General features: G+C 39.7%; 1 protein-coding gene across 10 annotated transcripts in view; it reads left to right on the top strand.

The window, feature by feature from the left end:
- UTRN (utrophin) overlaps positions 1 to 27479 on the top strand; it is a 567941-nt gene that overhangs the window by 102840 nt on the left and 437622 nt on the right. For all 10 annotated transcript variants that reach the window (XM_055433618.2, XM_055433617.2, XM_055433621.2 and 7 more), the window contains one exon: positions 8107 to 8168. In XM_055433618.2, the coding sequence (XP_055289593.2) occupies positions 8107 to 8168 (62 nt within the window). The remainder of the gene's footprint in view (positions 1 to 8106; positions 8169 to 27479) is intronic.

A 27479-nucleotide genomic window follows, 5' to 3' on the forward strand; every position in this document is an offset into this window, starting at 1 on the left:
AGGCCAATTCACATGAGTTGAATAACACTAAATTCACTAGTGGGAGATTGTTTCCAACCTTCTAATTATGCCAGTTCTCAAGCCACAGAAAAAGCACATTTCTCGCATTCATTAAATTAATTAGCAAAGGCTCTGGTGTTAATGGAGACAAAGATAATTGATGCCTTTATAGCAGCCACCTCTGGAGTTTAGCCTTTCTAATTAAATTACAGCTCATCATCTCTCGAGGTTATCTTGGGTTGGAACAACTGTGAGCCAGCCCCTAGAGTGGTTTCCACACTGGAATGTGTGTGTCCCCTTGTGGCCAGCTTTTCCAAGTTGTTTAAGCCACGTGAGGAGGCATCTTAGGTGCCTGCTTTCTGCTTTCCCGTCTTTCCTTTTAGGATTCTCCTCCTGCGGTTTTCAAGAGGAGGACATACTTCTTACCCTCCATCCATCTTACTGGGCTGCATTATTGTGAGGTTCCAAACACAGGGCAGTTTAAGAATGCAAAGCAAAGAACATTTCCTTAAGAATTTTTAAAATAGTCAGTGACTTACTGTATCTGGGGCCAGGCTTTGTACCTCTTTCTGTATTCCCATCCAGCCATCCATCCGTCCGTCCATTCATCCATCTATCCATTTATCCATCCACTCACCTTAGAATCAGAATTCTGAATTGAGTTGTTGCCCTGGAGTACATGTGAAAGTAGTTTTAATTTTTAAAATTTTTTTTGAAATTTTATTTATTTATTTGACCGTGCCGTGAGGCTTACCAGATCTTAGTTCCCTAACCAGGGATTGAATCCAGGCCCTGGTAGTAAAAGCACTGAGTCCTAATTACTGGACCACAAGGGAATTCCCTGAAAGTGGTTTTTATTTTATTTCATTTTAATTTTTTAAGATTGTAGGTTCTTTATTACCAAATATTTAAAATCCAAATGTGTCTTTAAATAGAAAGCTAAAGGCAGACTTCCCATGTCAGAAATTATGTCTGATTTAGCTGATTAGTTTGACAATGAGGAGTTAGTTTTGCCAATTAGGGAATAGAGGAGACATTTTCTATAATCGAATGATCAAGGTTTGCACCAACAATGTGCTAGGACTTATGTCTGTTTCAGTATTTAAATTTACTATAAATATTAGTTGTCAACTTAAAAATGTGCCTGGGGATTCTTTTAGAGAATTTTCATGGAAACTTTCTTGCATGGATTTTCTACATCTTAAGATATATTTTTAGGAAATAGTTTTTTGAGGGTTCATAGACAGGGCAGGTGGAGAAGGAAATGGCAACCCACTCCAGTGTTCTTGCCTGGAGAATCCCAGGGATGGGGGAGCCTGGTGGGCTTCCGTCTATGGGGTCATACAGAGTCGGACACGACTGAAGTGACTTAGCAGCAGCAGCAGACAGGGCAGGAGGAGAAGGGGATGACAGAGGATGAGATGGTTGAATGGCATCACCGACTCAATGGACATGAGTTTGTGTAGATTCCGGGAGTTGGTGATGGACAGGGAGGCCATGCTGCGGTTCATGGGGTCGCAAAGAGTTGGACACGATTGAGTGACTGAACTGAAGACAGTTTTTAGAACACAGCAGATCTTTATTTAGCTGGAATAAACTGAAGAATCAAAGTTTATGAAAAAATTTTTAATTAGTCTAACTTTTGTCAATCATTAAGAAAAAATTAGTTTTCTATAGACTTTTCAAGACAGTGACTCATCATCTTTATGAGTCATTCAGCTCCTCCTAAATAACCTCTCCTTATTCTGTGATATTTCCAGTGATTTTAATAGAACTCTCTTACTCTCAGGATGGAAGTCCAAAGTGAAGTGTTTTGTATGTAAAGTTTACAGATTATCTCTCTCCTTGTTCTTCTGCATTTGCGACACATATAATATGGTTATATCTAAGAGGTAAAGAGTTTTTCCAAAGGATACTTCCACAAAGAAGGTTTCAAACAATGCCAGGTGCCTGTAGGACTTACAGTCTTCAGTTAAGATTAGCAGCTATAAACAGTGAAAGTAGGAAAACATTTCCTCCTGTGTTCCTGTGCATTCATTTAAAAAGCATGAGGAACTCATCAAGGAGAAAATAGGTAAATACAGTCTAGAATTAGAAGATGGACAGGAATTAATGGTTATATCAAATTCTGAAAATAATTCTTCAAGGAATAAATTAATCGTTCTGCAATCTTGTATGGATTAAGTGCAAAAGAGCTGTCTCTGAATCCTAGCCACTTTGTAGTAGCATGCTTTTGGACTTGGGCTAGTTTAGAGTCTTCAGGAAATTTCAAAATTTAGGAGATTTTGCTTGGTAATTTTTGAGTTTCCAAAATGCCTTTTTATGATCAGCATCATTAAGTCATTAGAGAAATGCAAATACAAACCATTACATACCACTTCACACTTACTAGGATGGCTATAATAATAATAAATTTAAAAAAGAAAGTGTTAGTGAGGATGTAGAGAATTTGAAACCCATATACATCGCTAATGGGAATATAAAATAATGTACCTGCTATGGAGAACATTTCAGCAAGTTCCTAAAAAATCTAAAGATAGAATTACCATATGACCCAGTAATTTCACTCCTAGGTGCATATCCAGGGGAACTGAAAGCAGGGATTGGAACAGACACTAATATACAGTTTTCATTGTAGCATTATTTACAATACCTGAAAGATAGAAACAAGCCAAATGTCTATCAGCAGATGAATGGGTAAAAAAAATGTGGCATATACATACAATGACTACTATATACTATGACCAGCCACAAAAAAGAAATGAGGTTCTGACCCACACTACAACACGGACGAATCTTGAAAACATTATGCTGAGTGAAATAAGTCAGACACCAAGGGACAGATGTTGTGTGAATTCACGTCTGTGAAATATTAAGATGGGTTAAATGCATAGTATTAGAAAGTGGATTAGAGGTTACCGGGGCCTGGGGAAGTGGGGCAATGGGAGAAGTGTTGCTAAATATTTACAGAATTTCTGTTTTGGTAGATGAAAAATTTTGGAAATAATGAGAATGGTTGCACAACATTGTAAATGAAATTGATGTTACCAAATTGAGTACTTTAATATAATTAAAATAGCAGATTTTATGTTATATATATTCTACACAAAAACATTGACATTTTAATATACCAAAACTCATTAAATTGCATGCTTGCAATGGCTGACTTATATGGTATGTGAATTATATCTGCAGAAAGATATTTTTTAAAAAAGGCAATCTCTATGGAGATTCCTTAAAAAACTAGGAATAAAACTACCCAGTGACCCAACAGTTCCACTACTGGACATGTATCCTGAGAAAACCATAATTGAAAAAGACACAGGTACCCATTGTTCATTGCAGCACTATTTTCAATAGCTTGGACACAAAAGCAACCTAGATGTCTGTCAACAGATGAATCAATAGAGAAGCTGTGGTACATCGGTAAAATGGAATATTAGTCAGCCATAAAAAGGAACACGTTTGAGTTAGTTCTAATGAGGTGGATGAACCTAGAGTCTACTATACAGAGTGAAGTAAGTCAGAAAGACAAATATATATTAACACATTTATATGGAATCTAGAAAGATGGTACTGATGAATGTGTTTGGGGACAAGCGGGGTGAAGGGAGAAACCACACAATATTGTACAGCAATTATCCTAAGTTTATGTTTATATTATATACATATAGATAGACCTATGGAGATACAGAATTTTGTTTTATGGTTGTAGTGTTGGATTATTATTATTATTTTTTTACAGAAACATTATAGATTAAGATTTAAATTGAGATTTGTTTCTAGGTTCTGCTAAAAGAATTTTTGATGTGCCCTTGAGCTGGTGAAGTGAAAAAAAATTTAAGCTAGTTTCCTGGAAGATTTATCTGGCGGTTTTGTTGATGTTTCTTGCTTCACTTCTCTTACCCATCACAAAAATAAAATTCCAGGCTGGGCAGCAGCCCTTGGATCTGTGTGAGCTTGTCAAAAGCATTTTAAGAAGAGCAAAATATTTAGAGGAAGAATTTGGAAAATCAGCCTTAAGGGATTTAACACATTTTTCTTCTCCTAATTCAGTCCCGTGTTTGTCCCCCTAATGGAAAAGGTCATTAATGGGTAAGATTTACTAAGCCAAAAAAGGCTTTCAAAAGTTAGATGTTTTCTCTAAAATTCCAATATAAAGAAAACACTTGTTTGGAAACCTGAAAGAATAAATTTAGCATGTAAATTATACTCATTTAATATATATATAAATAATCCAGTTATCTGTAAATCTGTATTGTCTGCTTACACATTTTTATTTTGGAAACATTAAAATAACTACTTATAATGGAGAGTTGAACAAATTTGAGATATGAAATTTGGTGTAAATTTCTATATATATGATCAAAACAATTGATTGTAATAGCATGATTTAGGATTTTAGTTGTCATGCTACCAACTTTGCTAGCAAATTTCTGTCTCCCTGAAACACTGACTTGGGCCAAGTTTGTTAGCTTAATTTTTTTGTGGTGTGGAGGGCAGTTCTACACTAGTAAGTGTTCCAAATTTGTTACATTAAAAAAAATCTCATAATTGAAAAACTGCAGGCTAATTTCTATTCCTTTACTGAATTCATACCTGATAGAAAATAAGAGGTTTGTGTATGTGTGTATGTGTGTGTGTGAAAAGGGAAATGTGAAATCAAGACTTATTGAGATGTAAATCCCCCTTTTCCCCTTTAACTGTACCAGGAAAATGAATAAAGAGTGTTTATAAAGTTTGGAGTATTTTTAAAAAGTTTGAATGCAAGACATTTTATGTTTTACAAGGCATTAAGTTATTTCTGATGGCTCAGGGGTGAAGAACCTGCCTGCCAATGCAGGGGACGCAGGTTTGATCCCTGGGTTGGAAAGATAACCCTGGAGAAGGAAATGGTAACCCACTCCAGTACTCTCACCTGGGAAATCCCATGAACAGAGGAACCCGGCGGGCTGTAATCCATGGGGTCGCAAAAGAATTGGACATGACTTCACAACTAAACAACAATAACTTCATTTCATATCATTTATTTAATTAGACATATATTCAGACTTTTATTTGAACCAAAGATAAAGACTATTATAGAAACATTAGCTTCTTATTTTTACAAATATCTCTGTATGATGGGAACCTATTTTAAATAGTTGATCTCATTCTATATGTGATACAACTGGAGGTTTTTAGTTATCATTTGGGGGCTCCCCAGGTGGCACTAGTGATAAAGAACCTGCCTACCAATGGAGGAGACTCAGGAGATGAGGGTTTGATCCCTGGATCGGGAAGATCCCCTAAGGAGGGCATGGCAACCCATTTCAGTACGCTTGCCTGGAGAATCGCATGGACAGAGGAGCCTGGTGAGCTATAGTCCATGGGGTCGCAAAGACTCAGGCACGACTGAAATGACTTAGTACCCACACAGTCATCATTTGATAAGGTGACAGGTACTCATTTCTTTGTTTGCATTATCTCTGGAGGGGAACGCATATAGTATTTATTAGCTATTTTAATACATTTTTTGAAAGTAAGAAGGTTAAATGCTCAGAAAAGAGGTTAAAAAAATGTAGAAATGTAGAAAAATAAAATAGAAATAAAATGTGAGATAAAATTTGCTTCTCAGAATTTCCCAAATTCCCAATAATTTGGTAAAACTTATTAAATTCAATGAATTTTATGGATCTGAGAAAATGTAATACTTACGACCATTATATATATATTTGTTCATAGCAAAATAATTGAATTTGCCATGTACTCTGAACACATATTTAAGATTAAATTCATATTAGTGGGCTGGTATAGCACTGTGCAGGCTGGTGTGTGCCTTACACACTACGTGTAATCTCAGCTCTGTCTCTCTTCGATGTGATGGGACATTCAGAGTGTGTCAGCAAGTCCCCTTGGTTAATAAATGGCTCATATGTGGCATTGATCGGATGGTAGAAAGCCTGAAACTGAGGCTGATGCTGACTGTGTTGTCCTTTGTGAAAGACTGAGTCTTAGCTCAGTTTTTTCATCCATTGCCCTCTTTGTGTTTCAGAGTCAGTCTCCAGTTACCTTTATGGATCTGTAGAAGGGCACTCTTTTCTGAAACTGTTGCTCTATTTATTCCAGGAGTGACCTTTTAATTACAAGCTCTCCTTCCAGAACAGAATAAGGCCCAAAGATCCCACTAACTTGGTAAAGTCGTGGTTGAACTTGTAATTATGCTATTAGAGATGAGTGAGAAGGTCTGGGTTGAAGGCAGCTCTTTGAAATTGATGCATTGAGGACAGCGCACTTGAGCCTTCTCTGTTACTATTTTACTGTTATCATGTGGGAAGCAGCCTGGCAGTATGGACAGTAGTGGAACAAGATGTGTGTTTCTGTGTGTGTGTGTTCAGATAGTACCACAAGCTTTCTGCATTATTCCAACTATTCCTTACACAGCTTTTAGAACAACTCAGAGACTGTTAACATGCTCCTTGGTAGGATTTATGCCAACAATGACTGTTGCTCATTTCAAGAGATAACTGAGGAGCAATCGAAGAGGGTATGATTAGAAGTGACAGAAAGGGTAACGTGGATATTTTTGTCTTGTTCACACATATACTATAATAATAATTATAACTAGAATAGCAACAAAGAGCTCAATGCCAGCTCTTTGCCAAGTATTTCCGCTTGTATCCACCAGCCCTCACAGTGCCTTGTAAGTGTTATTAACTCCCATTTTACATGACTTCCTTATACCTAACTAGATCACTTTGCCCATCTTCAAGAAGTTCAGGATGCTTTAGCTATTTTAAGGTCAATTTTTATTTGTTTGACCTGGAAAATGAATTTGTAATTCAAACTGTTAGTCATTAAAAAAAATAATAAACTGCTGTGATTTCTCTGCTTGTAAAATGTGTAGATTCCTTTTTTTTTTTTAAGGGAGGTTGTTTATTTTTAATTGGAGGATAATTGCTTTACAATATTGTGTTGGTTTCTGCCGTATATTAACATGAATCAGCCATAGGCATATGTGTGTCCCCTCCCTCTTAAACCTCCTTCCCATCTCCCATCCCCTCCCACCCCTCTAGGTTGTCACAGAGCATAGGATTTGAGCTCCCTGTGTCATATGGTAAATTTCCACTGTCTATCTGTTTTTCATGTGGTAATGTATATGTTTTAATGCTACTCTCTCAATTTTTCCCACCCTATGTCCACAAGTCTGTTCTCTGTCTGCATCTCCATTGCTGTTCTGCAGATGGGTCCATCAGTACTACTTTTCTAGATTCCAAATATATGTGTTAATATGTGAAATTTCTCTTTCTCTTTCTGACTTACTTCGCTCTAATAGGCTCTAAGTTCATCCACCTCATTAGAACTCAGTTGTGTTCCTTTTTATGGCTGAGTAATATTCCACTGTGTATATATACCACAACTTTTTAATCCATTCATCTGTCTGTGGACATCTAGGTTGCTTCCATGTCCTAGCTATTGTAAATAGTGCTACAATGAACACTGAGGTACAGGTGTCTTTTTTGGTTATGGTTTCCTCAGGGTATGTGCCCAGTGGTGGGTGTAGATTGCTTTCAAAGATAGGATCATTAAAACTTTGTCATGTCAGTCTTAATACAGGAAAATGGGTTACAGAATTAACTATAAACTTTATAGTAGTTTTTGTTCTATAGGAATTGTATGAAAAGGGGGGAAATCATGAGTTTCTGAGAACTTCCATTTTTTATCTTGAACATGCTATAACATTTTTGTCATACTGAAACTGTATTTAAACAAAATATAACAGAAAATCTATGTGTATATGTATATACTACTTTGAAAGCAAGGTCTTGATTCTTTTCTCATGAACGTGGATTTAATGGTTGGTGGCAATATGCTGAGATGTGGGGTGAGAAAGCCAGCTTCTCTGGAAAGGTGCCTGGGCCTCCCTCTGCTATGGATGTTTATTAGCAGACTCCATACATATTGAACTCATCAGTCATCCCTTCTTCATTAACTATGGATCATTGTGCCTCAGGAACTCTACTAATAGACAATGTAAAACTCTCCAGGATGGAGATAATCTTATTTAGCACCTGAGTAAAACTATAAACTCTAATATTTTCCCTTCTCTCTCCTTGCCTCCCACAGATGAACACAATGATGTGCAGAAGAAAACCTTTACCAAATGGATAAATGCTCGATTTTCAAAGGTAATGGAGACTTTCAAATACTTTGATGATTTGGAGGCCTCATTCTGGTTGATAGAGTTTGGTTGGAGGTGCAGTGAATTTTCCCCAGGAAATGTGACCTAACAGAAATCTTCTGAATATGCAGATACATTTATTTTTCCTTTACTGTCTATAATAAGTTTAAATGGAAATTCTGGTGTAAAAAGTTCATGGTATAAACATTCATGGTAAAAAGCTCTGTATTTTTATCTAACATTCTCTAGGGGCTTCCCAGGTGGCTTAGCAATAAAGAATCCGCCTTCTAGTGCAAGAGATGGAAGAGACACGGGTTCAGTCCCTGGGTTGGGAAGATACCCTGGAGAAGAAAATGGCAACCCATTCCAGCATTCTTGCCTGGAGAATCTCATGGACAGAGGAGGCTGGCGGGCTACAGTCCATGGGGTTGCAAAAGAGCCGGACACAACTTAGTGACTGAAAAAATAACAACAGCATTTTCTAGATATGAAGCTGCTAGCTTGCTGCTTTGGATTCTGTGACTTCTTGGTGCATTTAGGAAATAATATCTCATTGGGAAATTTTTGTGCTTACTTAGCTATAAAGATGATGATTTCATTTTTGCCTGGTTAAAATCAATTTGCTGTCATTCAGGTATCCTTTTCTACCTTGTGCAGTGTTTGGGGATTGTCATACTGATGGGTCTGGCTAATAATGTTTACTGCCCTGTGCTGCTTTCCTTGTGAACTTCCTGATTTATTTCCCCCAAATCTGTTCTTTCTCAGCATTTCTAACCACTTGGATCATAATCAAGTTTTGATTAATATTTTTTTAGGAGCAAGAATGCTGAAGAGAGAAATTGATATTACTCTTTTTAAACTTGTTCTAATATAATTATTCATTGGTCATTGGAGTTGGAATTTTGTCTTCTAAATCTGAGATGGGAGAAGAATTTTTAGATTTTTCGATTATAGGACTATGCAAAAACCCAAAGGTTTCTCAGAGAAACCTTGTTTTGGGGTTTTTAATTTTAAAATTTTCTTATTTTTCCGTTTGAGAATGTTGCGAAGGTCAGGAAAATAAACATTGGCATTTCTTTGAGGCAAAATCAGAATGTTTTAAGATTACTTTGACTTGCAGTACAGTTTAAAAGTTGTTCCACGTCCCACTATTTACAGTTGATTATTTGATTGCAGTGTATTTTTAGGTTTTCCAAGTTTTTGTTGAGGGATATTTTATCTTGCTTCTGAGAATGTAAGGAATGTGAAAACTGCCTGACTTTGATAGAGGGTCAAGGAAGAGAATTACTCCATAATTGGTGGTTTTGTGTGTAGGGTTACTCTGAAGCAGACATAGGTGATTGTTGGTAAAATTTTATTTGTTTTGTTCAAGAGGTACAGTTAACCTCTGGGTGCTTTGAATTGAACATTATTCAAAACTGTTGAGGTAATCGTCTTCATGTGGACCAGATTATGGGCAACATGGTTTTAGGAACGAAGAGAGTCTATACAGGAGATATTTTATCCCAAGGGTCTCATGAGTGCTCAGTTGTGTGAGATTCTCTATTTTGACTATTACTGAGGTTAATATGGTCCTTTTCTAGATGGAGCAAGTTAAGCAGACCTGTTTTTAGCAGCTTGAGTCATTGTGGAAGTATCACCTTAGGGCTGATTTTGAAGATTGATTTGAAAACTTTGTAGTGTTGATAGGCTTGCATTTAGGTAACATTTGAAACTAGGTGAATTACTTTGTTCCCATTTGTGAGACTAGAGAGACGTAGTTAGTGCGGTAGGACACAGAGGAAAAGTAGAATAGAGATGACAGTTGAGCAAGAATAGCTGAAAATGTTTAAGCTTATCATTATTGCCCAGACAAGACATTCCCTTATCAGCACATGATAGATCATTGACTGGGGCATCACCGGCAGATCCACGTCCTTTCCAGGTCCATAAAGTGAAGTGAAGTCGCTCAGGCGTGTCCAACTCTTTGCGACCCCATGGACTGTAGCCAACCAGGCTTCTCCATCCATGGGATTTTCCAGGCAAGAATACTGCAGTGGGTTGCCATTTCCTTCTCCAGGTCCATAGCCATTGCTGATACATGCAAGGTTAGACCCTTGAACCCAGGGCTGCCCAAGTACTCTCACTCTGAGCTTTAAAAATATCCTCCCTTCTGTTATTGCCCTGGGACTTCTTCTTCACTGGATGGTTCTCAGTATTTACTGATCATGTGGGTCATATACCCCACCAAATTCTTTCAAGAAGTAACTCAGTATTTATCATGGTTCATTGATATCTTTGGGTGTCCCTGGTGGCTTAGACGGTGAAGAATCCTCCTGTAATGCTGGAGACCTGGGTTTGATCCCTGAGTCAGGAAGATCCCCTGGAGGAAGGCATGGCAACCCACGCCAGTATTCTTGCCTGGAGAATCCCATAGACAGAGGAACCTGGTGGGCTACAGTCCATGGGGTCGCAAAGAGTTGGATACGGCTGAGCAACTAAGTACAGCACTGATATCTTTAAAAAGATCTGAACACAAAGCCCAGTAGTACTGGAATAGTTTATTTAGTGGACTTGATATTTAAATGTATACATTTATAATGTATATATTATTTTGTAATATTAATTGAAGGCTTCAAGGCCCATGTAAATTCTTTGCCCCAGGAAGCTTGTAATTATTAGCAAGACAATGAAATGATTAAGTAACGTTATCAGTTATAGTAAAAGGTCCAGTTATGTAGACTGACATGGAAGCTAAAAGCTTGTTATCGTTTTCAAGAACAATTTTTTTTAAGACCACCATTAGGTTTTTTTTTTTTTCAAGAACAGGTTTGCTTTTTTTTTTTATTATGGCTACGATTAAAAGATTGTTTGGAGAAAAATATCACAGTAGAGCTGCCCCTGGAAACATTTCCTTTCCGATTACTTCTGGTAAGAAATCAAAGTCTAGAAGGAAATCTGGAGGAGCCTAGAACACAGTTATCAAAGGATTTGTGATTATTTGGATATAAAGAGGAGAGCTCATAACTGTCACACTAAATTTCAAGCACACTGTTTCCTTTCTTCTGGTTGTTTTAATTCTGAAAGTCGGGCTGCTTCCACACTGATGATCAGAAAAGAGAGTAAAAGTTCTGAACTGGAAGATTTCCATAAACTCCCCACAGATTCTTGCTGAGTTTGGGATCAGGTTGTATTTGGGCATGGTGTCACTAGGTAATCCAGAGGTTAGCAAGAGAAAAAAAAAGTACTATTGAAGGGAACGGATTTTATTTCATTTCTTTTTTATCCATGTCCTTTGGCATATTGTGGGACTTTAAAATGTAATTATTGATCGAGTCTACTTTTTCCGTGCAATGTGAGTCTCTCTACAGAGCAGTTTTGTCCTTGTGCTGAGAAATCCAAGTAGATGCTTATGGCATCTTCTGCCATTTAGGAATTTGTTTTAATTTCCTTCCCTAGACATCTCCTTCTTGAGCATCCCCCCACTCCAACCAAAGTCTCAAATGCCAAATCTTGTTGATTCTAGTGCCATATACATTCAACATTGTCCATTTTTCTCCATCTTTCCTGACACTGACACCCCCTTTTGCCAAGTCATTTTTATCTGAGTTAAGAATAATTAAAAGCCTTTATGATGGGCAGAAAATCTGTGGGAATCCTGTCAGCTCAGCCATATGCTATATCTGCCTTCCATCATCTTTGAGCTACTGTACAACTCAGTGGGTTGTAGAAAATGGATAGTAATGGAAATGATTCTTATCCATAAAAATGCAGAGTGGCTGAAAAGCAATTGATTATTTCCCCTTGGGTAGACTAGGTTTTGCATCTGTTGTCAATTTATTTCAACTTTCCTTTATTGCATTTAACATGTTGTTTTAAAAATTTTTCTTTGAACCAGTTGTAATACCTTACTGGTTTCCTGATTGCTTAATGAGTTAAAGCCTTTAATGTACTTTAATACATTTGTTTGAGAGTCACGACTTTATTATTTGGGAAATTTATCCCTGAATATGTGGGCCATTATCATAATCTACCACCAGGTCTTCCTTTCCATGGTTCACCTTATCTATCTCCTTCCTTCTATTTTCTACAGAATAGCTGGAGTGTATCTTAAAGTGTAAGCCTAAATACCTCTTTCTCTTCAGTAAAATGTTTCAATGGCTCTCTATTTGTTCTTATTTGGCTTTTAAGAGCCTAAGAAGTTGCCGTTTCCAATCTACTCTAATTTCGCTTTATTCTAGCTCATTATACTCTGACGGTCGGACACGACTGAGCGACTTCACTTTCACTTTTCACTTTCACACATTGGAGAAGGAAATGGCAACCCACTCCAGTGATCTTGCCTGGAGAATCCCAGGGACGGGGGACCCTGGTGGGCTTCCGTCTATGGGGTCACACAGAGTCGGACACGACTGAAGTGAAGCAGCAGCAGCATACTCTGGCCACTGCAATGGACCTTCTCATGGCTTTAGCACATTCTCCTTCTTCCATCTTTTTTCAGGCAACTCCTACTCCTTTTTCTTGCCTGAGCTTAAATGTGACTTTCCTAAGGACACTTTTTCTGAGCTCCCAGACTTGGGCAGATATGCTCTGCATGCTAAAGTGTTAACCTTTGAAACACCGTAATTTTCTTTTAACTAATTGAATCTCAAAATACTTGTCTTCCCTTTTCTAGACAGTGGTATGTTCCATGGGTGCAGGGATTGTCTATTTTATTAACTGGCACAACCTCTAACATTTAGTAAGCATTCAGTGAGTGTCTGGAGAAGGAAATGGCAACCCCCTCCAGTGTTCTTGCCTGGAGAATCCCAGGGATGGAGGAGCCTGGTGGGCTGCTGTCTGTGGGGTCGCACAGAGTCCGACACGACTGAAGTGACTTAGCAGCAGTAGCAGCAGTGAGTGTCTGTAGGCTTAGTAAATACATGAATGGCAGTGACAGAAACATACATTTAAATGCCTAACAATATATATGTCCAAAAACCAGGTGAAAGTGGTTGTCTTGGAAATAGATGGAATAGAGTGTGGAGTTGAGTGCAGAATGGCATAAATTGCTTTATTTCATGGAAACAAACATTAAGGCTTTTGCTGCATTTATCCACAAAAACAAATCCAGCCATGCAAAGTTTCCACATTTACCTGGTGTCTTGGAGAAGTGCTGGAAAGATTGTTAAATCATTTGGATTTAATACATATGATTCTCTTATTTATGGGAGAGGCTTCTTCAAATAGGATGCACCTACCGAGTTCACAGTGATGAAAAATGAACTTTAAAACTTAAAATCTGCTCCATTCATTCCTCTCTAAGGGATTTGGTTAAGAGTTTGAGAATACTGTGTAATACTTTCATAGTTAAGACAGCATTTACTATACATATATATTCTTTTTGCTGCAAGTCCTTGTTAGTATGTCACAGAATACATGGCACTTTGGAGTCAAGGTTATCTTGAGAAATCACACAGTATAGAATAATTTAGGATTGTTGGGTTTGAGAAGTTATGGAAAGAATAGGAAAAAATGATTATCTAGAGGAGTTGAGAATTTGGAAATTAAACACTTATTCCTGGGTATGCTGCTCATTTATTTATGACCTCGGGCAAATTATTAGCCAGTTTTTTTTTTTGCCAGGTCACTCGGTTTTTACTCCTTTAGCTATAAAACACACTGGAGCGTAATTACTTGCCTTATATTGCTAAGAAATATTGAGGCATTATTGTGAAACTTTATAGGAGATTATAATTACCTAGGAATGCTAAATTAATATCAGGGACCTTTCCAATTTGTGGTACCCCTGATCTGTGCTGTACATATATTTTAAAGCAGAAATGGAAAAAGGCATTGGCTCATTAAGCCCACTTTATTCTATGGTCTGGTGGGTGAAGTTTGAGTGTTTTGTTCACTCTGATTTTAAGAGGCTCGTTTATTAGCAGATTCTTCTCCCAAGGGAGGCAGCGAAGGCCTCACTCTTTCAGTGTTTGGAAATTTGTTCTGACTTTAAGCCTGCATTTTCTTTGGCTGACTTTCAGAGCTGCTCATCTGTCAGAACAGAGATGTACAAATTGCAGAAGCTCTTTTATCAGTTTGGTGAGGCAGTTCTCAAAAGAAGTTTAAAGAATAAAGGTTAGGAAGAGAATAGGTCCACTTAAAATTGCTGAACTTCAGTTTGGGCAGATTTCTGCTTTTCTTTTTTCGAAGACAAAGATGAGCCAAGTTTTCATTTCTTTACTATTCCAAACTTGAACTTCAAATGTATAGAACATCAGAAAGGAAATCTGTGAAGCATTTTTAAACCATTTCAATGTGAAGAGCCTTTCCAGTCTATTCCATTTGGAGACAGTGGGACTTTGCTTTCAGTGTCCTGTTGTTTGCAACTCTGTTCACACTGGATGTGGAGGGTCACAAAAATAGGAGTGGGAAAGGATGTGTAGGAGAGTGCAACAAAAGCTGCCTCTATGTGTTTAGTCCCCTTCTTAGTGTCATGAGGGAGACTGTACAGGCTTCCTTGTTTGACCATAAATAACATCTGTAGTAGAGATTTGAGTTGGAGTTACACACTGAGTTTACTATTGACTTATTTTCATGAATATGTGTATGGTGGCTCAACTAATTATTTTAGGGGGCCATAAAACATTCACGTGGGTCCTTAACGTTCAATTTATGTCTATTCACCAGTACCTTTAAAGCAAACAGTACAGTCCATTTCATATTCCTCAGCAGCCTCCTGACATGTTTTAGCTATATTATATAAATATTTGGTTTTTGTTGCCGTTGTTTTCATCGTTTGATTGGTTTGGTTCCAAACATACTTGCAAACATGACCTTCACTTAGTTACTGTGGTTAAGTTAAAATATGTATATTAAACAGTATTTAACATGCTGTGTTTGTACATATTGAGGATTTAATAAATAACTTGGATTGAGCCTATTAGTATTGATACTTTTGAATTGTGGTGCTGGAGAAGACTCTTGAGAGTCCCTTGAGTGGCAAGGAGATCAAACCAGCCAATTCGAAAGGAAACCAACCCTGAATATTCATTGGAGGGACAATTGCTGAAGCGGAAGCTCCAGTACTTTGGCCACCTGATGCGAAGAACCGACCCGTAGGAAAAGATCCTAATGCTGGGAAACACTGAAGGCCAAAGAAGGAGTGGGCAGCAGAGGATGAGATGGTTAAATAAAGCATCACTGATTCAATGGACATGAGCAAACTGGGAGATAGCAGATGACTGGATGACAGAGGAGCCTGGTGTGCTACAGTCCATGGCACTGCAAAGAATTGGACATGACTTAGCGACTGAACTTTAGTATTTGTAATCGTTAAACAAGTTTGGAAATTTGGTAGTATATGCTAAGCCTTTGTCATTGATAATCAATTTTGGGATTGATCCGCTGATAGGAAATGGCTTTTCAGCCTTCACCTAGAGAGAGGAGAGCAGAGCCACCTACCTTGTGCTTTTGCATTCAGCCCACGTGACCCCACCATCTCCACCTTCAGAAATGGGCTCTGATTGGCACATGGATGTGTAGACCTAAGACATTGTGGGCCAGTGAGTTAAAGAGAGGATTCTTAAAGAGATGGTGGTTTTGTGGGGGAAAAGAAGCTCTTTCTGTTAAAGAGGGCTAGGAGATCTAGGAACCATTTTCAACTGTACTTGCGCTAGGAAGCTTTTAGCTCCAATGGCTACTGGTAGCCACTTTTCAACTATGACCAGTCCTGGTGGGAGTCAGACTGGGTGGGAAGTAGGGGGAGCTGACACTGCTATTTTTATTTTTATAATTTGTTGGGGAAATAAAAAAATCCTGTCAACTAAAAGATCTTTACTCAACACAGAATACAGAGAAAACACAATTTGTTATTGAATGTTTGTATCAGTTGAGGTGCACACAGACAGTTGGTAAAAGACCAGAAATCTGGACAGAATTTCACACAAACATACAATAAAGTAGAACAAAGAACAGTAAGTGTGTTTCTCCTGGAAGGACAGATGGATGCTTCTTGTGCTGGTCTCCTGTCAATCTCCTGAGAGATTTCTGAGATGATTTTGAGGTCTTTGTTATTTTGCACTGGAAAATTGAAGATGGATTTATCAAATTCCTGACCCCCAAATTAGGCCTGTTGTGTCTTCAATGAGAGACCCTAAAGAGAAGGAAGAGGCAGGGTGACTGCCTCTCCTTTATTGTGTGAAAGTCGCTCAGTCATGTCCGACTCTGTGCGACCCCATGAACTATACAGTTCATGGAATTCTCCAGACCAGAATACTGAAGTGGGTAGCCTTTCCCTTCTCCAGGGGATCTTCCCAACCCAGGGATCGAACCCAGGTTTCCCATATTGCAGGTGGATTCTTTACCACTAAGCCACCGGGGAAGCCCCTCTCCTTTATTAAACAAAAGAAATCTTTTCTTTACCTTTACGTTACTGCTATCAATGCCCTAACTGATGCCTTGCCCTTTTCCATGGAAGCCTGTCTGTTGAGGCACTGGATTCTGCAGCCATTTCCACTGCTTTGCTAGTTGAGTATATATGGAATGAGTTGTATTGCTTATTGATTCAACAGACCTCACCTGGTTATTTGTTCATGGAGTGTGCAAGTGGCCTTGCCCCTGGCTGCTGGGTGTGGGAGCCTTTTGTTGTTCAGTGGCTCAGTCATGTTTGACTCTTTGACCCCATGGACTGCAGCATGCCGGGCTTCTCTGTCCTTCACCATCTCCTGGAGTTTGCTCAAACTTAGGTCTGTTGAGTCAGTGATTCCATCCAACCATCTCATCCTCTGTCGTCCCCTCCTCCTGCCTTCAATCTTTCGCAGCATCAGGTCTTTTCCAGTGAGTCGGCTCTTTGCATCAGGTGGCCAAAGGATTGGAACTTCAACTTGAGCATCAGTCCTCCCAGTGAATATTCAGGATTGATTTCTTTTAGGATTGTGTTCCTTGCTCAGTTCTATCCATGAACTATAGACCACCATGCACCTCTGTCCATGGGATTCTCCCGGCAAGAATACTGGATTGGGTAGCCGTTGCCTTCTCCAGGGGATCTTCCTGACACAGGGTTCAAACCCTGGTCTCCTGCATTGAAGGCAGGTTCTTTACCTTCTGAGCCACTGCTTGTTACATATTGTATGACTTTTAAAATAATGAAGTAATTTTTATTGGAGTGTAATTGCTGTACAATGTTGTGTTAGTTTCTGCTGTACCAAGACGTGAATATGTATAGATATATTCCCTCCCTTTTGGACCTCCTCACCCTGCATCCCACCCATTTAGGTCATCACAGAGCACACAGCTGGGTTCCCTGTGCTATACAGCAGCTTCTCACTAGCTGTCTGTTTTGCACATGGTCGTGTATATATGTCAGTCCCAATCGCCCAATTCATCCTATCCCCCTTGTCCTGCTTGTGTCCATATGTTTGTTCTCTGTGTCTCTATTCCTGCCCTGCACAATAGTTTCATCTGTACCATTTTTCTAGATTCCATATGTATGCGTTAATATATGGCATTTGTTTTTCTCTTTCTGACTTACTTCAGTCTGTATTACTTTTGATTTTCTGAAAGATATTATTGGATTTAGCTTGTATTTTATGGTATTCTATAATTTCTAAGGCATATGCACCTTCATTACTTTGACTCCTTTGTAAGCACAGCAGTTATCACTGCTGTGTAGCTACTGTGATGTGAGTTGGATTGCCTGAGCCATATGCTTCTCCAGAATCTCTCTCCTTCCTTTTCCTCTTGCCCTCCCTTCTTCCAAACAAGCTTCTAAATGGAATCTTGTCCAGCTCCTAAGGACTTGTGCTGACCACCATGAATTCTTAAAGAGACTGGCCGAGAGCCATGCACTCACTCGTTCTTTAAGTGACTGTGGCGCATTTTGCTGGTTTTCCTTTGTCAAGGTGCTTACTGGCCTCCTTGGCATTTTATTGCTCTTGTTTTGCTTTTCAGCTGAAAGCAGTGCGGCTCTCGCTCTTTCGCCATGGGACTGAATCATAAAGTAGGCACTGAAGATTGTGCACTCTTCATTCCATCCATTAAGCTGTACGCTTTATGATTGTTATGAACCTAATTTCATCAGTTTGCTTAATTTTTACTAGAGATCAGTTCAGTCAGTTCAGTTGCTCAGTTGTGTCCAACTCTTGGCGATCCCATGGACTCAGGCATGCCAGGCTTCCCTGTTCTTCACTATCTCCCAAAGTTTGCTCCAACTCATGTCATCGAGTCGGTGATGCCATCCAACCGTCTCATCCTCTGTCACCCTCTTCTCCTCCTGCCTTCAATCTTTCCCAGCATCAGGGTCTTTTCCAGTGAGTCAGTTTTTCACATCAGGTGGCCAAATTATTGGAGCTTCAGCTTCAACATCAGTCCTTCCAATGAATATTCAGGACTGATTTCCTTTAGGATGGACTGGTTGGATCTCCTTTCAGTCCAAGGGACTCTTAAGAGTCTTCTCCAACACCACAGTTCAAAAGCATCAGTTCTTTGGCACTCAGCTTTCTTTTATTTATTTATTTATTTTTTATTAGAAAACTGAAATTTACAATGTATTTATATCACTCACTGAGTACATGGCATTTAAAAACAACATCATTAAAGAAAGATAACAAAAATACAAAGTCTTAAAACCTACGTGATATGGAAAACATTATCCACTGAGGCCTTAAATGTAGTCGACTTTACATAAAAAGGAAAAGCAATGCACTCAGCTTTCTTTACAGTCCAACTCTCACATCCATACATGACTACTGAAGCTTTGACTAGATGGACCTTGATGAAGTGAAGTTGCTCAGTCATGTCCAACTCTTTGCAACCCATGGACTATAGCCTACCAGGCTCCTCCGTCCATGGGATTTTCCAGGCAAGAGTACTGGAGTGAGTTGCCGTTCCTTTCTCCAGGGGATCTTCCAAACCCAGGGATTGAACCCGGGTCTCCCACATTGCAGGCAGACGCTTTGCCATCTGAGCCACCAGGGAAGCCCCTTTGATACCACTTTTTAAACGAATTGGGCTTCCTGGTAGCTTAGCTGGTAAAGAATCCACCTGCAGTGTGGGAGACCTGGGTTCGATCCCTGGGTTGGGAAGGTCCCCTGGAGAAGGGAAACGCTACCCACTCCAGTATTCTGGCCTGGAGAGTTCCATGGACTGTATAGAGTGCGGAGTCACAAAGAGTTGGACACGGCTGAATGACTTTCGCTTCACCTCACCTTTTCAGTGTATATTTATTTTATACTGTAATACACATTACAAAAATTAGATGGGAGAGTAAATCCAAAGAAACTTTTTCAAACCACTTTTAATTCTGCCATCAAGAGAAAAAGTACATTTTTGTTGTAAAATACTTACAAGAAATCCTTTTACACATTCACATAATTAACCAAAATAACATTGTACATAGTGCTCACTGATACATTATTGATTTTTAAGAAAAAAAAAAAAGAATTACAAGAGGTACATTTTTATTAGTACTGAGATTTGGGATTCATAAATTAAAGATTCTTTTTTAAAATATTAAAAGAAGTATTAAAGTAAATCATTCACTTCTTTTTGAGTTTTTAAAATAACTCCTTGCAAAAAAATCACTCACAAGAAAAGAGAGAGAGAGACTATAAAACTTACAATATGTTATCAGATGCTGGAGCATCATTTTAAAATTGATTGGGGCATCAGACTGACCTGAGAAGAATGCAAAAATATGATGGCATGTACACTATATGGGCTTCCCAGGTGACTCTAGTGGTAAAGAATCCACCTGCCAATGCAGGAGACACGAGAGACTCAGGTTCAATCCCTGAGTTGGGAGGATCTTCTAGAGTAGGAAATGGCACCCCACTCCAGTATTCTTGACTGGAATAGCCCTATGGACAGAAGAGCCTGGTGGGCTATATCCATGGGGTTGCAAAGAGTCAGACATGACTGAGCGACTGAGCACAGCACATGTACACTATATTTGTGTATGTGTGTGTGTGTGTGTGTGTGTGTGCACCGTATCTATGGGGGCTTCCCAGGTGGCTCAGTGGTAAAAATCTGCCTGCCAATGCAGGAGACACAAGAGACTTCGGTTCAGTTCCTGGGTCGGGATGGTTCCCTGGAGAAGGAAATGGCAACCTACTCCAGTATTCTTGCCTGGGAAATTCCATGGGCAGAGGATCCTGGCAGACTCTAGTCCTTAGGATCACAAAGAGTCGGACACAACTGAGCAAGCACACAAGAGAAGATGCCATATATATTAATATAAATATGTATGATGCATACAGAATTAGACATATGTAGACTCATATACTCACACACGCATGCTGTAAACCGTGGGGATATTCACGGAATTGAACAGACTGCTTCAAATCCTGTTGTAAAAATATGTAGAGTGTAAGTAAGTAGCAGAATAATCACGCAGTGTCAAAGGGCTCAAATTTATTATTTGTTTGCAAGATACCATCGTCAGACAAGTTAGTGGTGAAACCATTTAGAAACTTTTATCTGTTCACGCTTCTTTGTGTTGTTCACAGTTATAACTTGATTATTTATGATGGGTTTCAGTAAACCACAGAATAGAATCAGTCTCTGTACTATTAGTATATTTCTTATTTGTGCAGATTTGGCAGAATCAAGCTAGTTCATATATCCCTTTTACTGTGCTGCTCATGCTGTTTTGGTACTGGTGTCATTTACTCTGTTTAGATTCTGAATGCCATGAAGGCACAAACCGTGTTTGTCATCATCTACTTGTTAGTATCAGTATGGCACACCACAGAGGGTAAGCCATCTTCGGACCCCAAAGTCCAAGTCCCAGTTCTGCCTCTGGTTTGTTTGTTGTATCATCAAAGCATTAGCATGTCACCCTTTTAAGAACTCCCAACTGCGCTTCCTAAGTTTTACTATTATTGAATCTTTTATAGATTTTTTTCTATTACTACTACGACTACTGCTGGAAAACTTGACCTCTGATGGAAATAATTGTGATTTGCCAGTACTGAAGAAAGGGGAGCATAATCCAGTATTAGATTATTAGATTAGAGGGAGAGTGGAGGGATCACATGGGATCTCTCATTCGGAGTTTGAGTTGTGTTTATGTGATGGGAGCCCATTAGGTTAAAGCAGAGACATGATGTGATGTGACCTGCACCTTAAAATTAGTTATTCTGACTCTAAGGCAGAAGTAAGGAGAATGAGTGGCTTGCTATTGGAGACATGGATGAGAGTGGAGCCAGTAATGGTAAGGAGTAGTGGTCACCTTTGGAATGTGTGTTGGGGTGTAGAAACGACAGGGTGGTTATGATTAGAGATGAGGAGTGAGTGAGAGGAAAAGAATCTGGTGTGATTCCTTTGTTTCTTTTTTTTTGGTCTGAGCCAGAATAATGACTCTGCTGGTATTTTGCAATCAATCGTAGTCCCTAGTCTGTGGATGGTGGTGGGGGGTGTGTGTGTGTGTGTGTGTATGGAGTGTGTGTGTGTGTGTCTTTGTGTCCTTTCCGCAGAGCTTATCAGTTCCCCAGAGAACTTGCTGCTGCTGCTGCTAAGTCACTTCAGTCGTGTCCGACTCTGTGTGACCCCATAGACAGAAGCCCACCAGGCTCCCCTGTCCCTGGGATTCTCCAGGTAAGAACACTGGAGTGGGTTGCCATTTCCTTCTCCAATGTGTGAAAGTGAAAAGTGAAAGTGAAGTCGCTCAGTCGCGTCCGACCCTTAGCGACCCCACGGACTGCAGCCTACCAGGCTGCTCCATCCATGGGATTTTCTAGGCAAGAGTACTGGAGTGGCTTGCCATTGCCTTCTCCGCCCCAGAGAACTTACTCTTGACCAATCTTAGGTTTCAGCTGTATGTGATTACGCCCTATGAGAGAGATCGCCAGTCAGTTGTCCTGGGATCCACTATGTCTATAGACAAGGTTTGTTCATCTGGCACAGTGTTTTAGGACATTACAAATATCAGGAAATTATATACATAAATTCAGATTTCCCACTGTTTGGAGAAACCAGGAGTCCTACCAACAGTGGGTGGGATTCCCACATGGCTGGAACTGAGCACTAGCTGTCACCTTCAGCGTGTAGGGCTGACTGATGCACCAGGTGTGATGGGCCCATCTGGTTGGCCACATTCAGTTGAATCATCATGTTTCCGTGACTGTATTTGCAGCCCTCGCCCTCCATCAGATCCCTGCTTTTACCTCCCACATTGTCATGACAGCTTGTTTCTGTCCGCTGACGTTTTAGGTTTGGGAACTACAGTGTCTCAGCTGTAGGTATTAATGCTGGTCCCTGTTGAAGTCAAGATGATGTTAGAACTGGTGTCAAGAAAGTTCAAAGACGTATTGGGGACCAGGGGATGAGAGAGGCAGCCAAAGGGAGTCATCTGTAACATCTGTCGTTTGGATTCCTATCATATTGACTTTTTAGGTTGTTTTTTTTTTTTTAAAGCTAAATGGGCTTCCCTGGTGGTTCAGTGGTAAAGTACCCGCCTGCCAGTGCAGGAGACAAGGATTTGATTTCTGGGTTGGGAAGATCCCTTGGAGAAGGAAATGGCAACCTACTCCAGTATTCTTGCGTGGGAACTCCTATGGACAGAGGAGCCTGGCGGGGTACAGACCATGGGATTGCAGAAGATTCAGAAACAACTTAGCGACTAAACAACAAAAATGGCTAAATGCCGCTCAAGGCTTATTTGTCTTTCAAATTCAGGATTATTCATTTGTACTATTTTGTGTTTATTGAAAAGCTATGGAAACCCTCGCTTGTAAATGGGGAGGGTGACTTGAGTTTGGTATTTCTGCAGGGCCAGGCACAAAGAAGGTATTCACCAAATATTTGTCCAATTGGATTATTAAACTGTATTCTCTCTGTCAGAGAAATTTCTGCAAATAAGTCTCGGCAGAGAATTAAAAATCTAAATAAGAGTTTAACTGTCGGGCTGAATCAACTTTTATTTTTATTCAGCAATGACTTCTGACATTTCCAGCTGTTTCCCAGGGTGGATCCCATGTTTAGAGCCTGTGATTTGAAAGTACCAGAGGTGCTTTGAAGCCATGAACTTGGAACAGAATTTTCATTTTTAGTTCATTTACATGTGGTATATATCTTGTTTGCTGTCTTTGGGAAGTCATTAAATAAATACACCCCGTCCTTTTCTCCTCCCACCTCACCAGTAATTAACTGTTTCCTTCCCTATATGTCAGGACCTCGTGCTCTCGTAATTTTAGTCGCAGTTCAGCATGGACTTTGAGAACCTGGGTTTGGAGTCAGACCTTGTGGTATCATTGCCTGGTTCTGCCTCTCGCCTGTCATGCCACTTCTGTGTCTCAGTTTTCTTACCTTGAAGTTCTATATAAAGAAACAAAGAATGCATTTAAATCTGTATTGATCTCTTAGAACATAACCGATACTGTAAGTCATGCTGTTATTATGTCTAAACTTTTCATGTTTTCACTGTCAGTTTTTGTATGGCCCATGAGCTAAGAATGGTTTTCACATTTTTAGGTGGTTGCAAAAAGTCAAAAAAAGATCTCATGATGCATGGACAGTATATGAAGTTCAGATTTCAGTGTCCACAGATCAAGTTTGTTGAAACACAGTCACCGTTCCCTTCGGCTTATCTGTGCATATACTGCCTGTGCTGCTTTCACATCATGACCACAGGCTTGAAAAGTTTCGGTCGGGACCTCCTGGCCAGCAAAGGCTAGATGAAATGCTATCTGAACCTTTACAAAAGACATTTTCTGCCCTCTGTTGTCAGACACAAAGTGCTGAATCACCGTACTTACAGGTGTAACTCTACACCTGTAAGGGGCCATGGTTCTTTCCATCTGCATGTGGGACATTCCTAAACTGTATTTTTTCAGGAATATGCAGTATTTTGTAGTGATTGGCCATGGGTGTGGGGAGTGTGAATGTGTGTTTTATATGTGAGTTCTGAACCACAGTTTTGAATTTGTAAGAGCCCTGGTCCCTTCCTTCCTTCAGGTTGTATGGTAACATTTTGAGGAATGACAGAAGAATTTTCCACAGTGGCTGCATCATTTTACATTTTTGCCAGCAAATACAGGGTTCCAGTATTTTCAGTTGCTCCCCAACACTTGTTAATTCTCTCCAATCTTGTTATTTTTCTGTTGTGGCTGCTTTTTAAATTAGCTATCTTAGATGTGAGGTGGTTTCTCATTGTGATTTTAATTTGCCTCTCTCTGATGGATGTTAAGTGTCTTTTCATGAAAGTGAAAGTCGCTCAGTCATGCTGGACTCTTGACTCTTTGTGACCCCGTGGACTATACAGTCCATGGCATTCTCCAGAACAGAATACTGGAGTGGGTAGCCTTTCCCTTCTCCAGGGGATCTTCCCAACCCAGGGATTGAACCCAGGTTTCCCGCATTGCAGGTGATTCTTTACCAGCTGATACACAAGGGAAGCCCTAGAATACTGGAGTGGGTAACCTATCCCTTCTCTAGTGGATTTTCCTGACTCAGGAATCGAACCAGGGTCTCTAGAGCTTAGTATAATAATATTGCAATGAAACCTAATTTAAGGGAAAAAAATCTCCACTGAGGAGATTCATGGGCTGTATTTTCCTTCCTGCAGGTGTATGTGGTGCTTCTGAAGGTACCAGGTGGAAGTTACAGTGACCATGTCATCATTGGGAGTGGGGTGGGGGAGTTAGGAGAATAGGGACACAGCACAAAGCATATTTCATACAGATTGCCATCAGTATTTTCCTGAAATTTGGAAAATGAATAAAGCAATTGAGTTGTTACTGTTGGATTTGTTTCGGTGTTTAAAAAATATAAAGGCATTGGTTTACCTTGTATGAGTGATTAACTTCTTGAAGGACAGAACTATGTCTCAGTTACCTTTGTTTCAAGAGAATGCTTCACAAGGAGTTTTTCTGAAGATGTGTTGCTCAGTGAACCAATGAATGAGCTGGACAAGAGAGAGAAAAAGGGTGTCTGATGCAGGAAAATGAATGCTGCCTCTTGATGAATGCCTCCTGCTTTAACCAGTGAGCAGCAGTGGAACTTGAGGAAGAATCTACTGTGTTTGCTGCTGAGTTATGCTTGTCTCACGGTGCATACTTAAAGCGCAGGTGTGCTCCTGTATAATCATGTTCATTATTTTTGAATGGGATGTATCCGTTCAGGTCATTGAATTGGTGAATATGGGACTTGGAAGATCTTTCTCTGTGCAGTGACACTAACATATACTCAAGTTCCGAATTTGCTTTTATATGCCTGCCTGAGATGAAGTGCTTATTTGTTTTATCCTTTCTTTCAGCTGTTGTTGACATTTTATGGCACTTTTATGACAGTAGAAAACATGAAGGTTATGCTTCTGATAAGAATGATAATTCCAAACATTGAGTCTCTGTTGTCATCAGATGAGTCAATAGATGTAGAAAGGCCACTTTTCCAAAGTTACATGGCTGGTAAGAGGCTGGTCCACAATTAGGTTCTGAATGGGCATTCATAATTGTTTGTAATATGGACTAATATTTTATTTATATATTTTTCAGTTTATGTGTTTATTCTGTTTTTGGCTGCACTGGCTCTTTGTTGTGGCACGCAGGCTCTTCATCGTGGCATGTGGACTTTCTCTAGTTGTGGTGTGAGGGTTTAGTTGCCCTGTGGCATGTGGGATCTTTAGTTTCCTGACCAGAGATTGAGCAGCAAGTTAGAATGAACATGGACCCCTGCATTGGAAGGTGGATTCTTAACCCCTGGATCACCAGGGAAGTCCTTGACTAATATATTTACTATATTTTATTCTATGCTGGTCTGTGTTACTTTACTTCTTTTTTGGAAGATGGATAATGTAGTGGATTTGGGAACGGATAAATGCCACCCAGTGGCTTTCCTGGTGGCTCAGTGGTAAAGAATCTGCCTGTCAATATAGGAGATGTGCATTCGATCCCTGGGTTGGGAAAATCCCCTGGAGAAGGAAATGGCAACCCACTCCAGTATTCTTGCCTGGGAAATCCTATGGACAGAGGAGCATGGTGGGTCAGACATGACTTATCAACTCAACAGCAACAATCACAAATGCCGCCCAGACATTATTTAGCTGCCTATGTCCTCAGTATTCTTAAGATCCTTTCTGTGCTTGGATATCCCTATTTGTTTCTTCCATGAACTTTGCATGTATTCTTTTTTTTTTTAATTGGAGGCTGATTATACAATATTATATTGATTGGTTTTGCCATACATTGACATGAATCCACCCCGGGTGTACATGAGTTCCCCCTTCCGAACCCCCCTCCCACCTCCCTCCTCCCCTTATCCTCCCTCTGGGTCATCCCCGCATACCAGCCCCGAGCATCCTGTAACATGCATCGACCCTGGACTGGCGATTCATTTCACATATGATAATATACATGTTTCAATGCCATTCTCCCAAACCCTCCCACCCTCACCCTCTCCCACAGAGTCCCAAAGACTGTTCTATACATCTGTGTCTCTTTTGCTGTCTCGTATACAGGGTTATTGTTTGCATCTTTCTAAATTCCATGTATATGCGTTAGTATATTGTATTGGTGTTTTTCTTTCTGGCTTACTTCACTCTGTATAGTAGACTCTAGTTTCATCCACCTCATTAGAACTGGTTCAAATGCATTCTTTTTAATGGCTGAGTAATACTCCATTGTGTATATGTACCAAAGCTTTCTTATCCATTCATCTGCAGATGGACGTCTAGGTTGCTTCCATGTCCTGGCTATTATAAACAGTGCTGTGATGAACATTGGAGGACATGTGTCTCTTTCAATTCTGGTTTCCTTGGTGTGTATGCCCAAGAATGCGATTGCTGGATCATATGCTGGTTCTATTTCCAGGTTTTTGAGGAATCTCCACACTGTTCTCCATAGTGGCTGTACTAGTTTGCATTCCCACCAACAGTGTAAGAGGGTTCCCTTCTCTCCACACCCTCTCCAGCATTTATTGCATGTAGACTTTTGGATAGCAGCCATTCTGACTGGTGTGAAATGGTATCACATTGTGGTTTTGATGCATTTCTCTGATTATGAGGGATGTTGAGCACTTTTTCATGTATTTGTTAGCCATCTTTATGTCTTCTTTGGAGAAATGTCTGTTTAGTTCTTTGGCCCATTTTTTGATTGGGTTGTTTATTTTTCTGGAATTGAGCTGCAGGAGCTGCTTGTATATTTTGGAGATTAATCCTTTATCAGTTACTTCTTTTGCTATTATTTTTTCCCATTCTGAAGGCTGTCTTTTCACCTTGCTTATAGTTTCCTTTGCTGTGCAGAAGCTTTTGATTTTAATTAGGTCCCATTTGTTTATTTTTGCTTTTATTTCCAATATTCTGGGAGGTGGGTCTTGGAGGATCCTGCTGTGATTTATGTCAGAGAGTGTTTTGCCTACATTCTCC

The sequence above is a fragment of the Moschus berezovskii genome, chromosome 10, assembly GCF_049115385.1.
Source record: "Moschus berezovskii isolate FMDL1 chromosome 10, NW_MosBer_1.0, whole genome shotgun sequence".
NCBI classification, from domain to species: domain Eukaryota; kingdom Metazoa; phylum Chordata; class Mammalia; order Artiodactyla; family Moschidae; genus Moschus; species Moschus berezovskii.